The following is a 14,214-nucleotide window of genomic DNA, read 5'->3' as shown; positions in this document are numbered from 1 at the left end:
CCCCTGCATCCCGGGATGCATACCGTGCTGCATCCCCCCCTGCATCCCGCCCTGCCATCATCCCCATCATCTGCTGCAGCATCTGGGGCATACCCCCCCACCCGGGCGCTGACTGCCCGCCGTTCCCCTGCCCGCCGCCCGGCTTCCCCCACGGCATACCCCCCTGCGCCCCTCCCCCCCCCCCCGGCCACCGGCCATCATCCCCATCATCTGATTCCAAGGGCCATCTGCCCCATCCAGATCCCACAGGTACCATGGGAGTCTGAGATCCACTCGTCGCTGGACTAGACTCGTTGTTGTCATCGCTCGATGATGCTCTTGTACAGAAAGCTAGAGAGAGAGAAAACTCGTTAAAACAAGTGGTGCAAATGAAAATGAAACGAAAATCGCGTTTATATAGGGTTTTTTATAAAAAAAAAAAAAAAAAAAAAACAAAAATAGGCGCTGGCCGATCGGGCCGCCACAATGGCGGCTAGCCGATCGGCTAGCGCATCGGCGAGCGCCCACCAATCGGCCAGCCCACGCCGATCGGCTGGCCGGTATACCGCTCGCCGTCTACAATGGTTCGGCTAGCCGACCGGCCAGCGCGAAGAATCGGCTAGCCGGTCGCTAGCCGACCATTGCGGATGCTCTTATACGAGTATGTATATAAATTTTTAGGTACAACTATGATTTATATATAAAAATGACCTAACTCAAGGCAAGCACGCTGCAACGAAAATTAGAATTACAAATTTCTGCAGAGGTATAGAGCCAAACCTAAAAATCATAAACAGGAGTTGTGTTGGGGGAAAAGGCAACTTTACAGCTCCTCCATCTTCATGCTACATAACACTCATACTTGTGTATATATGTGTGAGAGAGAGAGAGGCTGAAAATCTGAAGGGGTTTAGGGGTTGAGAAAGAAGGATCTTTCTTGCTGAAGCATGAATCTCTTTTTTTTTTTTTATCTTCTTTTCACATTCAAAATTCCAAAAAGTAATTTATTTTACATATTTTACATTTATTTTACATTCAAAATTCCAACGGCGAGCGGGCCGGCTAGCCGATTCCCGGCGCTGGCCGGTCCGCTAACCATTGTAGGCGGCGAGCGCCAAATCGGCGAGAAAATAGGCGAGCGCTGGCCGATGCGCTCGCCGATTGACTCGCCGCCATTGTAGGCTAGCGATCGGCCAGCTGTGTTTTTTTTTTTTTTTCGAAACACTATATATACGCGATTTGAACGTCATTTTCATTTGCACCACTTGTTTTAACGAGTTTTCTCTCTGTCTGAATTTCTATACAAGAGCAATATCGCGAAATGGAGAACAACAACGACTCTCCTCCAGCCGAGCTCTCCCGCCTCGCGCGTCTACAAACGCAGGTGAACATGTGGAAAATCATAGGTGAATGGAAGACGACAACTGACCCTGTGAAGAAGGGGCTTCTTTTTTATCTCCTCCAGAGTATGCGGGCCGCAATGGCGGCTAGCGCACGTAGCGGCGACGAGGAGTGAGGCGGGGCTCGTGTGTGAAAGCTGGAGGGGTTTTTTTTTTGTAATTATGTAATTTTTTTTAATTTAAATAAAATTATTGCACTTTCCCATATCTGTGTGGTAAATTTAATTCCTTTTTTTGCGTGATTGTAATTTATTTGTTTTTTATAATTTTGTTGGCCTATGACTAGGCTATTGCTCGTCCAGTTTCTTGTCCTGATGATGTGGCAGGAGGGATTCCTTGTCCTGATGATGATGTGGCAGGAAGAGTTTGTGGCTAGCCTATGGCTAGCCTATTGCTATTGTAGATGCTCTAATTAAATCGAAGAACCCAAAGCAAAAAAAAATAGTGATTCACTGATTCGGTATAAAATGGCAATAAGGAAAAACTAATCAACTATGCTAAATTAAAATGGTATTCCCCCGAAAAAACCGGGTACTCAAACCAAAAATCATCTAAATGTCTATCCCAAACCCGACCCGATATATTTTTGGGTACCCCAATACCCTCATCGGGTATCCATATCCGACGTATCGGGTACCAAAATATCCGACTCTTTACATGTGTTAATAACTAATAAAAAAATTCAAATTATATATTAATATAAATATATAAATTGACTAATATCTTTAATGTTGCATTTATTTTGTAGTATATAACTATAAAAAATGGGTCACTTTTATTTTAAAATAAAAAATATATGATTATATTTATGGGGATTGATTATGCAATATGTAAGTAAAACAATAAAGTTATGCATTTAATTAAACTGTAGAAGCAACCAGTAATATATAAAAATAATTAACTAAAATATAAAAACCACATGAGTTGATTATGCAATACGTATAACTTAAAGTTTGGAAAAACCGTGACCTATACTAAGAGAGATTGACTTATTAACCTTTCTTTACATTTCTAAAAATGATGGTAGGCCCTAGCTTAACTATGATATTAAGGTTTGACAATATTTTGAGCAAGACACCGAATGAACTAGAATTGGGCTGAAATTTTTAACAGCTCTAGCAGATATAAATAAGAGAAATTTAATGGCAATCACAAATTATTACACATTTAACAATCCAAATTGCATTGTATTATTTGTTTGTGTTTTTGATCCAATAATATAATGTTATAAGTTGGATATCAAGAATCAAACTATTCAGTTCGAAATTTCGAATAGGCTACTTTATTTTTCATTTTTTTAGGTTTGACAATATTTTGAGCAAGACAACATTCTTTCATCCAATGATCTAGAATTGGGCTAAAATTTTTAACAGCTCTAGGAGATATAAATAAAAGAAATTTAATGGTAATCACAAATTACACACATATAACGATCCAAATTGCATTCTATTATTTGTTTGAGTTTTTGATCCAATAATATAATGTTATCAGTTGGATATAAAAAAAATCAAACTAACTGCCATGAAAAATCCTTGTCTCCACTAAATGAAAATCACCAAACAATAGAGTCTCCAAACTCATACATATGATAAAAATCAGCTCCAGGATAGATGAAATAAGAGAGCAAGGTGAGAAAAGCATAACAAGATAACAAACAACAAACGCAACCACACTTTAATCTGAACTCCCAAGTCCAACCCTGAAAAAGTCCATGAATTCATAACCTCCAACACCTGCAGAATTTGCATCAGAGGTCATGGAATTGCCATAGCTTGGGAGAGGACCAAGGCCGCTCGGGATGGCCGCCCCAACCTGGGTAAAATATCCACCCATGCCATACACAGACGAGGAGCTGCTAATCAAGCCAGGCATCACATTCACCATGGGAGCCGATCCATGATAGTTTGTTCCTTGACTGGTGACATCAGAAAAATCAGAATCAACCATTGAAATGCACTGGTTTTGAAACAAACCTCTAGATTCATTGTCCAGAGGGACATGGGGATCATTTCTGGAAGGGAAAGGAGCAGATTTCCGAGTCCCTGCCAGTATATGGTACTGGTTCTTCACTTGGTTATCTGTTCGACCAGGGAAGTAATGGACGATGACAGCCCACTTGTTGCCCAATTTTCTGTGAAGCACAAGCAGCCTTTGTTTCTCTTCTATGCTGAACGGTTTCTTATCAACCCCTGGGTGTAACTGGTTGAGCCACCGTATCCTACAGCTCTTCCCTATGAAGAAACCAGATTTACCATTAGAAAACTGAAAGTGACTGACATGCATAATACAGAAATGTCTTTGATAGTCTCACACACAAGGGAAATAATACCTGACCTCCCTGGGATATGAGTTGCAATTTGATCCCACTTCCCTGGTCCATGCATCTGGACAAGGGAAGTTAAGAGGTCGTCTTCCTCCTGTGTCCAGTGCCATCTTCTGCAAGTCTTTTTGCTCAAGCTTGCTCCGCCACTGGTTCTCAAGGTTGCCATTGCAGAAAAATAGAGCCTCTTAAAAGATGATTAGTTATGTCTGTGGCGTCTGAAGTGAAGTTCATATCATAATTTATAGGGGAAAAAGGTAAGAGAAATGCATCGATTCATAGCTGGAGAGAAGTAAAGTTCTGAAACTGATTTTGTCACTTTCGACGAATTACATAAAGATTAAACAACATACCTACTATTCATTGAATCAGGTCTCATTGTCAACGCTTGTAACTGACGCTCGAGTATTCTATCATCGTAAATGACTCAACTCTGTGCGTCAAGACAATTAATGACTTTCTGACTTTCTGTACTTGCGCTCACTAATGTTATCTCTAGACGCGCCAAAGGAATCATCTCCGATATATAATGCGAAGAAATGCATTGGTTGCAAACTTTAATGCTACTTTAATACTGTATAGCTTTATTTATTTCAAAAATCGCTAAAAGGAATAAATCTATGTGAACCATAAACACATTGAAGCACCCTCGATTCTATTATCTCACGGTATAACTGAACACAATGAAATAAAAGGAACATTAGCTGTGAGATTTTTAAAAACACTGTTCACGCAAACCTCCTTGTTGGTGCATATCAGTTTCAAAATGTTATTTATTGCTGCACCAACAAAAAAAAAAGCAAAAATCAGAGCTAAAAAATGGTCAGACTTGGATTGCTTGTCCGTTTCGCAACAATATATTAAACAACCCAGGAGAGTTAATACTGCACAATCTGGCAAGTAAATGCAAACTGCCTACTTTTAAAAAGAGGCAACATTTATCACAGCCTCCTCACAGAATGATAGACAGGAGCATGAAGAAATTTTAGGCCATCCATTATTGCACGAAATTTAAGTAAAATGAAAAATGCAACCATCTTCTAAGAGAAATCCTGAAACAATGTGATATATTACATCATTCATTGCCTTAAGATTGAATAATTTGTGAGAAGTGCCTAAACATTCTACTGTTGTGTTTTCTGAGAATACACTAGCAACAAACTCCATAAATAAATAACTATATGAAGAATTTTGATACAAGCTACGGTCATAAACTAGACTTTAAAGCTTGAAACTTCTTTTTATTTTCTTTTCAGTACCTTACAGCCTTCTCATGGATCTATAGACACGAGCATGAAGAAAATTTAGGTTGCAAGACATTTAAAGTAAAATGAGAACTGCCACCATCTTCTAAGAGAAATCCTCAAACAATGTGATGCATTAAATCATTCAATGCCTTTACCATTTAAATTGACTAAATTGAGAGCAAGTTCCTAAACATCCTACTACTAAGTTTCCTGATAATACACTAGCAACAAACTCCATAAACAAATAACCATATGAAGAAATTTGATGCAAGCTATGGTCATAAACTGGAGTTTAAAGCTGAAACTTCTTAACTTTTTCTTTCTTTACTTCTATTTTTATTTTTAATTTTTTATATTAGGTGTAACTTATCTACCAACTTTCCAGTACCTTACAGGTGTTCCCATTAGCAAACAATATCTGCAACCCTGTGCATCCTTTCAACCACTTGGAGGTTGCAGACGACATGTTCTTGGAAGGAACTTATTTGATTGAAAATGTATCAATTGCTCCGCAAGTACCTTAGCTATTCCTTTTGATACTTGACCTGTAACATCATTTTCCGTATTGAAATTCATTAATAAAAGAACTTCTGCAAATAAGCAAATGGTCAGGACTAAAACTTGATGCATGTCACTCATTTGTGAAGTATATGCCACTCCCTTATTTTCCTGTCAATTTCATTCTTATCAATACATTTTTGCAGATCACACAGAAAGAGGAATAAGATACATATCTATATTTCTATTTTGTCAATCCTGGGGTGTCATCAGAGAGATACAGTTAACAACCTGGTTTGCAAATGTTTATATTCACACATTAAAGAGAAGTCAGTATACCTACAAAATTAAGTATTACAAAGGGATAGGGAGGCATATACAAGAATTGAAATCTTAAACTTGAAAAATTCTCTATCCAATTATGCATACATTCTGTATACACATTTGGCTATTAAACTTGTCTTTCCACTTTGCTAGAACATAGAGGCCCTAGCAGTTAATATTTAACATGCCTTGATCACTTGCCAAGCCACATCCAACTAGAATTTTAAAAGTTTCAACATCTTATAGCTGCATGTAGTCAAACATGTGACACTTTGTTGTCCCACTGCCAAAAATATTAAATTCAAAGAATAGATTCCCTCATTACTTCATAAACCAGCATTTCAGAATGGTTTTACACATAATTATAAATTAGGTAAGCTACCCCACATGTGAGAATCAAGAATTTGATTGCCAAGGTCAATAGTCATGGGTATAACAAACCAACATTGAACTTGAAAGGCATAGTATAATGCACAAGCCATACTATTTTTAATTGACAGTTTGGAACAGAGCATGGTTTGTGGAAGCTTTTGGAGGGAACTTGCTTTTGGATGTAACTTCAAATATTAAACCATACTATACACAGGCCAAGAAAAATATACTGAGGGGTTAAGGAAGTATACGCTGCTGCTTCGCTGAGTGTTGCTGGGCATCTTTCAAAGGATATTGGCCAAATGTGCAATCTTAAAAGTTGTAATCAAATGGACATTTTGGTTCTTTCCCTTTCTTGCCAATGTACTTGTAAATTGTATGGTGAACTTAACAAACACTCAAGGGTTAATCTGTAATCTCTTGTGGCTGTGTGAAATGTATTGCCAAGGCTTCCTTCAATCAGAAACATCACCGCTCCTGACTAAAAATACAAAATTGCTGGTAAGGTTCCTTTTCATCAGATTAAGATCATTTAGACATAGAGGTAAATGTGACTGTAAGAGAGAACTACATTTGGAGGCAAGTGGAATAAAGGGTAACAGTTATCCACCTCTTAGCAAATGAGAAATGAGAAATGAGAAAAAAATGCAATAAAGAGTGCATTTACAAGTTTACTAATACATGTGATACTACATATGGTGTTGAATGGCTAAGTAACACGGAACAACACCAAAATGGAATAGACTCATCACTCAAGTAACTTCAAATATAAAAGTAATAGTACTCCTATTACTCACTTCTTTTCATTTTAAGTCAGTTCATCCAAATCAGAAGTTGTGTCCAAGTTGTATACAAATATGGACAATTCAAAACACAAGAAATGCAAACATATAAGAAAAAAAAATGAGCAATACAGACCCGGACAATAATTAGCATCAAATGCAGTGACAACAAAATCACCATCTGGATCCAAAGATTGCCCGACCTCATAACCAAGGACGATCAGAAATGCAAGTGCTGAAAACAATCGGCGGATAAGATTAGCCCAATTAAACAGATTACTGAATCGATTAGACGGTTAATCGAAAATGAATTTGGGTGTTAAGAGCTCCAAACTTTGAAATCAAAGTTGAATGTATGATAAAGCAGAGGGATAGAAATGGAAGAAGATGGAATATAATATAGTAGGGGAAGGTGGAGTCGATAGCTGAGAGATGCCGGAGAGACGGTGGCGACGGAGAGAGGGCTACATTTTGTGCGAGTATGAATTTAAATTTTCAACTATTTATACTTTAAATATATATTTCAAAATTTTAATAAAAAAGTGTAAAATTTATGGGTGAACAGTAGTTAGATTTGGTACTTAGATTTAGTATTCCAGATAAAGATGAATTATTTACTCTTTTTTTTAGTTTTCCTCACCATTCATCAGTTAAATTAAAAACTCTTTTATTACACTATTCGTTTTACTTTAGGATAGGAGTCTCACTCACTTTTCTGCACCTATTTTATAAAAATGATATTCCCTCCATCCATAAAAAATAAGGCAATTGATGTATAGCACGGATTTAAATGTAGAATTGGTAAAGTAAAAGAGAAGAAGGAAATTTTATAAAAATGATATTCCCACCGTCCATAAAAAATAAGACAATTGATGTATAGCACTGGTTTGAATGTAGAATTAGTCTAAGAGAGAAGTTTTAAATCTAATGTCAAAAGTGGTAAATAAAATGATGTGTGTAGGGTTACTATTTTGTTGAAAACTTTTCATAAATGAATGTGCTCAATTTTTTGTGGACGGCCAAAAGTGGTAAATGTGCCCTATTTTTTGTGGACATGGTAATAAATAGTTAAAGTAGAGAAATGATAAAGTAAGAAAGAAAATAATGTAATAAAGAGTCTTCTCAACATTATTTTCTCTCTTACTTTATCATTTCTTTACTTTAATTATTTATTATCATTTTCTATAAAACTGAGACTCCTAAAGTGGGACGGAGAGTGTACAACTTTATTCTTCCTCTCTACTTTATTCTCTTCACTCAACATACAAAATAAAACTACATAAAATCATATACTCCCTCCACCCACAAAAAATAGAGCAATTTGTGTATGACACGAGTTTTAATGTAGAATTGGTAAAGTAAGAGAAGTGAAAAAGTAAGAGAGAATGAGAAAAAGTAAGTGACAAGCAGTGTTAGTAGAATGATGTGTAGGGTTATTATTTGTTGAAAACTTTCCATAAATGAATGTGCTCTATTTTTTGTGGACGGAGAGAGTACTACTCAAGGAAGGGACCTAACACACAAAACAAAATTGCATAAACTACATAAATTCCTTCTCTCTTACTTTGATTTAGATTAGTAGATTTTGTTTTATTTTTCAAGTATGATTAGGAGTCTTCTATGTCACTATAATACTCTATCTCTCCTTAAAAAAATAGACTAGTTTTATCATTTTCTGTTACTTCCAAAAATATAAAAATTTACAGCAAATAATAATCATACACATCATTTATAATATAAACTTTACAATTGACTAAAACTCCTTCCCCTACTTTTTCCATCTCTCTTTCATTATTTCTCATGTTTCACTTACTTTACTAATTGCATATTAAAATATGTGTTAATTATAAGTATGATTAGGAGTATCTTTTAGGACAGATAGAGTACTTCTCAAACAATTGAAGAGGTATCCAATAGATCAACTAGTTTATTTTGGCAAGTGCCATGAGGATAGGTTACTGTTCCTTTCTTGGTTAGGGTTCGTCCCCTTCTTCTCTGTATCAATTTTAATTTCATATTTATTTTCAAATTTTAGAATTAATTTTCATGGTTTAGTGTGTTTCTTATACATCCATATTATCAAACTCATTTGATGGTTTGTCATCCACTGCGTATTAATTTGAAGCGGTGAATGATGGTCGATTCTCGGACAGATGTCACACTTGCGCGGATTGTTGGATTGGAGAAGGCTATATCGGAGATGAAGTCGTCGTTCCAAAAGAGGACGAATCAACTTGAGGCTTTGAATTCATAGTTTGAAGATTTCATGTTGGAGTTTTGAGCTTGTCGTGGGTCACCGTTGATGACGTTTCCAAAGTTTGATGGATCCGATGCTCTCAGTTGGCTTGCGCGGGCCGACCAATACTTTCTCATGACAAAGAACCTACCAACCAACCGTGTTGACGTTGGCATGCTCGCCATAGAAGCAATCTCCCATTCAGAGTTGCCCCTCTTTATCGTTGGACAAGTGTGTTCACGAGCTCTTGAAACGTTTTGGTAATTTAACCATCGTTCACAACACACTTATTCTGCGTGCTGAAAATACTCTGCACGCCAACCAACAACCCCCACCAATATAACAGACGTGCAACCCTTTTGTTCCATCCAGCCAGCCTTCTGCTGATTTCTGTACTTGAGACAACGCCCCTTCTGCCCATATTCCGCCGCTTCAGCCCCGTCCGTCCATCCTTCTGTTGCAGCATAAAATGGTCTCGGCAGAAGCTACCTTCCATTCCACATCAACGGTATCCTTATCGAAGTCTACGCATGCAATGCTTGATAGTGGATTACCATTTCCAGGTTGCACGCGCCTGCCTTGCATAGAATGTATCAAGACCCTCCTCAGCAGTGGCATCACATATACACTTTCAGTCAGCAGTTAATAAAAGATCCAACAAACTTCATCTTCTCCTTTGTGGTTTCTGCCATATTTTTGTCTGCATCCATCCTGACTTCCGTTCCTAAGACCTTTCTCCAACAATGTATCGTGTTTTCAGGTTACCCTAGTCTTGTGGCACAAGGCTATTTCGAGAATGACACATTTGTTACAAAATGGGATTCGATAAGATATATGTACGTATATGAATATTGCAGAAGCATTTTGATCAAAACAAGAGTTGATTTTAATGCAAAACATAGTCCTAATATTGACCATGTCACTACAAAAAAAATCTCTATTTACTAGCTGATTTGATCCTTTAGATTAGGCGATTTGATGGCCCTTCTTTATTTGATTTTATTTCCATGTTAACACTTAAATCTCTTTTTTCTACATTATTATCTTTTTAATACTTTACACTCTAGAGAGATTTCAGAAAAATGGGTTAATTTCACTGACCTTTCGAAATTTGAGATTAAATTCGCTTACCTTTCGAAATTTGGGATCGAGGCATGCGAATTTTTTAGAAGAATTTTTGTTTTTTCATCTTTTTTCTCTTATTATCCATCCCCAAACATTTATCAATTGATCAAATTATCCCCTCAAAATTGAAACCAAATTCTTAAAAACAGACGATATCATTCTCCAGGGAAGGAGTGAAATTTCCCTTGATTTTGCTGTTGCAGTGGTTCTGCAAGTGTTGTTCCCAAAGTATAGAAACTTTTTGTAGATGCAATTACTTGTATGATCTTCCCATGGCAATTCTTTATATGCAAGTACGTTGCAAAATCATCAATCTTGCCCCAGAAACAATACCATGGCTACCAGAGTACAATTCCAATTTCAAATGTGCAATCGTTCTACGGCAACATATATAATTCATTTTGTGAATAAAATTAGCTTGAACAATTGAATATAGTTTACTTCATTTTCTGGTGGATCTATTGCAACAGCAAAGTAAAGGAAATTTAAATCGAATTATCTCGTTTGTTTTGTCAAAATTTGGGTTCAATTTTGTGGGGATAATTTAGTCATTTAAAAATGTTGGGAGATGAATAATAAAAATAAAGAAGAGAAAGAAAATAAAAAAAATAAAAATCCATTATTCTGAAAAATTCGTCTACCTCGATCCAATATTTCAAAAGGTCTGCGAATTGAATGTCAAATTTCGAAAGGTCAGCGAATTGAACCCCTTTTTCCGAAATCTCTCAAATATTTTATACTACCTCCGTCCTACAATAAGAGTCACATTTGTCATTTCGGCTCGTCTCAAAGTAAGAGTCACATTTCACTTATCGTAAATAATAAGTAGGTCTTACATTGGATCAACTTATTTCACTCACATTTTATTATAAAATTAATATATATATAAGTGAGACTCATAATCTACTAACTTATTCAACTAACTTTTTTTTATATCTTTTAAAATTCGTGCTCACACTAAATGTGACTCCTATTGTGGGACAGAGGTAATATCATTTTTCCATGACTGAGTGCAAAAATAAAGCGTATTTCTTTACTTAGTGAGTATTTTATAATTATTTTCTTATTTATTTAAATATCCAACAATGATTGAACTAATTAATTAATTGATGAAATAAACAAACAATGAAAATTGCTGGTATTCGATTAAAAGTTAGAGTGAACTATATAAAAAGTCTCTAACGTTTCCAATAGTTACACTGCAGACCCCTAGGAAAAAAAAACCCTCCACATAACCCTACCCTTTTACATAATCACAAATCGTGTTTTTTCAGTCTATATTGCCCTTAAGCCCTAAAAGGGCATTTTGGTCGTTTCAGCTCACCGTCTGACATTGGCGGCCTGCATGCGCTGCGCCATCTACTTTCATGACGCGAGCGATTTGTACCTCGGGTGTTATTCAACAAAAGGTTTTGGACGTCGGGTGTTATTCAACAAAACGTTTGTTTTGTTTTGTACTTCATTTCGTGTTCAATAAAAAAGTGTCCTTAGAACTTAGTACCAAATGTGTTCAAAACTCTTAGTACTAAAAAACCCTCTTCAAGAAGAAAAGTGTTACCATTCCATTACATTAGGAAAATAATTACAACGCATAACAACAAAATTACAATCTTCATATTTCAGGACATTTTGGTGGTTTTAACAATTTCTAACTTAAGATCTACACATTCTTCAGTCTTCATGCTCAATTTTAACCTCAGCTCGTCACATTCCTCACTTTTCATGCGCAATTTATCCTCAAGAAAACCTTCCACAATATTCTTGCATCGGAGTTGTTCTTCAAACTTGTCTCATTCGACCTTGATTCTTTGGAAGTAAGTGTCTTGGCTTGGCGATAGACCCGCATCAAACCAACGAAAGAATCTGCAATCATCTTCCTTCCATATTGGACAACGATAGTACCGTCGACCAGGATTAGCAGCCGTCCTAGATGTCACTAGCTCAGCCTCAAGACCATGATTACAGTTCACAATCTCTGGACGAGGCCAATTCTAATTGAAACTTGACCCATAAGATTGAGAACTAGAAGAAGACATTGCAACAATGATCTGAATTGAAAATTAAAACAAAAAAATCAGCAAAATGCCTAAAAATTAGAACGACACAGCCTAACACACATAAACCCTAAATTGAAATGAACACAACCAAAATCAGCTACAGGAACACACAAAAAACATCCTACATTTTACCAGTACACATAAACCCTAAATTGAAATGAATACAACCAAATCAGCTGCGGGAACACACAAAAACCATCCTAAATTTTACCGGTCACAGTGGAACTTACATAATTTGCGATGTACGCTTACTGAAAGTGTCTGGTTTCCTTTCCACTCTTTCGGGTGTTTTGTGGTTTATCGTATGTAATTTTGGAGTGTATCCAACTGATCAGGAAGAGATTCCCGACCCAGCTGAGTCGTTGGTACGATAACCGGGACCTGGCTTCAAACAAGTTTCCTCAACCCACTTCTACTGGCTAGTATAATGGAGGTAAGGGTCGAATCCCACGAGGATGGACACGTTTTGATAACTGTGGTGACTTTCCTGGGTGTTTTGGTTAGCTACCATGCTTGGGTTGAGATTTTACCTAGACAGGAAATAAAGGTGGTACTCTACTGACTAGTAGGCGGGAAAATAACAGACATGTGGGAGTGTTCGTGAAAATAGGGGACAAGGTGTATCAGAGACATATGGAAAGTGGACAGTTACTAAAAGAGGAAATTTAGACTACAAGGTATATCTGTTGGCTGGGGCTCTCTGACAGGTCTGGATAGTACATCTGAAAAGTGGGGAACAAAAGCAAAAGTAACTTAAAAGTAAAGTGGTTCAAACTAAAGTTGATTTTGACGTTTTCTTCTTCACCAAGTATTAACAGAATTCGGATAAACACAAATACCATGACTGAACTTCAGATTCACAAATTCGAACTCAAGATCCATCGATTTAAATGCTCAAACTTAAATTAAACGGTGAAACTGCAACTTTACTTCTACCGACTGACATGCAAGGTGGTAATCACGGCGCCGAAAAGAAACTCATGCACGAAAACTTGACTAAACATGGCTACAACTTTGAATCAACAACTCCCGATAAGAAAACACTTAGAAATTGAAAGCAATAACTAAATCTAACTTTCCTAGGCAGAATGAAGCAAACTCGAACCAAAGTGACATGCGAAATAGAAACTTCATAATGCAAATGTTGGAAAATAACAAAGTACTTCAAAAGAGCAACAACGATGAGTGTTTGCAAGTAACTGACGACGAAAACAAGTAAACTTTAAACTAAGAAAGCGATTAGATTGTTTGTGCCACTCCGAGCGATGATACTACTACACTGCTACGATAACTGGCTGGAACGGCGAACTGATGACTTCTCCGGCAGACTCTTGGACGTCAAGTGACCATGGCTGTGGCGAGGAACGAGAGGTGGGATAATGCTGAAGGAACTGATCTTCTAGAGAGAATTCTACTAAGTGTGATTGTCCGATCCTCTTCTCTCTCTCCAAGTGGCTTCTTTTATAGGGAGGCTTGCCCTTGCTTTTAGGGTAGACTTCTCTCGCGTTTTGACCTTTTTGCCCTTGTCAATGATCATCCCAGCTATCCTCCTTCTCCATCTCGAGCCTTTTCTCTGGCATGCATCCTGGTCAGTATCGCACCCTTCTGGCGCCCTTTTCACTTTCGTCACCCGAATCGTCTCCTACTGACTTGGATCCTTTAATCCTGCACACTTAAGCAACTGTTTTGCAGATAATACATGCATTTCACGACATACTGACCAGTAACCAAGGATTAGAATACGACTTATCTCCCTCAATTCTCCTCACCGTCAGTTCGAGGCAGTTGAGTTTTAAGCCCATTCATAAAACATAACACATAATTCCTAGACCTAAACAAACCTAAAAAAAAAAACTAACATGCACTGACTCAAA

The 14,214-nt window shown here is 37.1% G+C and overlaps 1 protein-coding gene across 2 annotated transcripts; it reads right to left on the bottom strand.

Annotated features, from left to right (window-relative positions):
* Nucleotides 1–2,892: 2,892 nt before the first annotated feature.
* Nucleotides 2,893–7,379, bottom strand: LOC125220109 (transcription factor MYB56-like). 2 transcript variants are annotated; one of them, XM_048122244.2, is made up of 5 exons: nt 7,059–7,379; nt 6,392–6,621; nt 4,053–5,491; nt 3,709–3,917; nt 2,893–3,610 (listed from the first exon to the last, which is right to left on the bottom strand). In XM_048122244.2, exons 4-5 carry the CDS (start codon nt 3,866–3,868, stop codon nt 3,054–3,056), a joined length of 717 nt encoding a protein of 238 aa, XP_047978201.1. In that variant the 5' UTR covers nt 3,869–3,917; nt 4,053–5,491; nt 6,392–6,621; nt 7,059–7,379; the 3' UTR covers nt 2,893–3,053. The 2 variants fall into 2 exon arrangements, with proteins under 2 accessions (XP_047978201.1, XP_088914009.1); XM_089057883.1 differs by having other exon boundaries at nt 3,709–5,491.
* Between the last annotated feature and the right edge of the window lie 6,835 nt (nt 7,380–14,214).

This window comes from Salvia hispanica, chromosome 1 (assembly GCF_029641045.1).
Source record: "Salvia hispanica isolate PSC_SH4W2 chromosome 1, Shi_PSC_v1, whole genome shotgun sequence".
In the NCBI taxonomy this organism is placed as follows: Eukaryota; Viridiplantae; Streptophyta; class Magnoliopsida; order Lamiales; family Lamiaceae; genus Salvia; species Salvia hispanica.
Note: the sequence above shows the minus strand (reverse complement) of the source record. Positions and strands in the feature narration are given on the sequence as shown.

Coding starts and splice junctions, on each gene's coding strand:
- LOC125220109 (XM_089057883.1), bottom strand. CDS start 3,868: ATGGCAACCTTGAGAACCAGTGGCGGAGCAAGCTTGAGCAAAAAGACT. Junction 3,611..3,708: donor TCATATCCCAGGGAGGTCAG/GTATTATTTCCC, acceptor GTTTCTTCATAG/GGAAGAGCTGTAGGATACGG.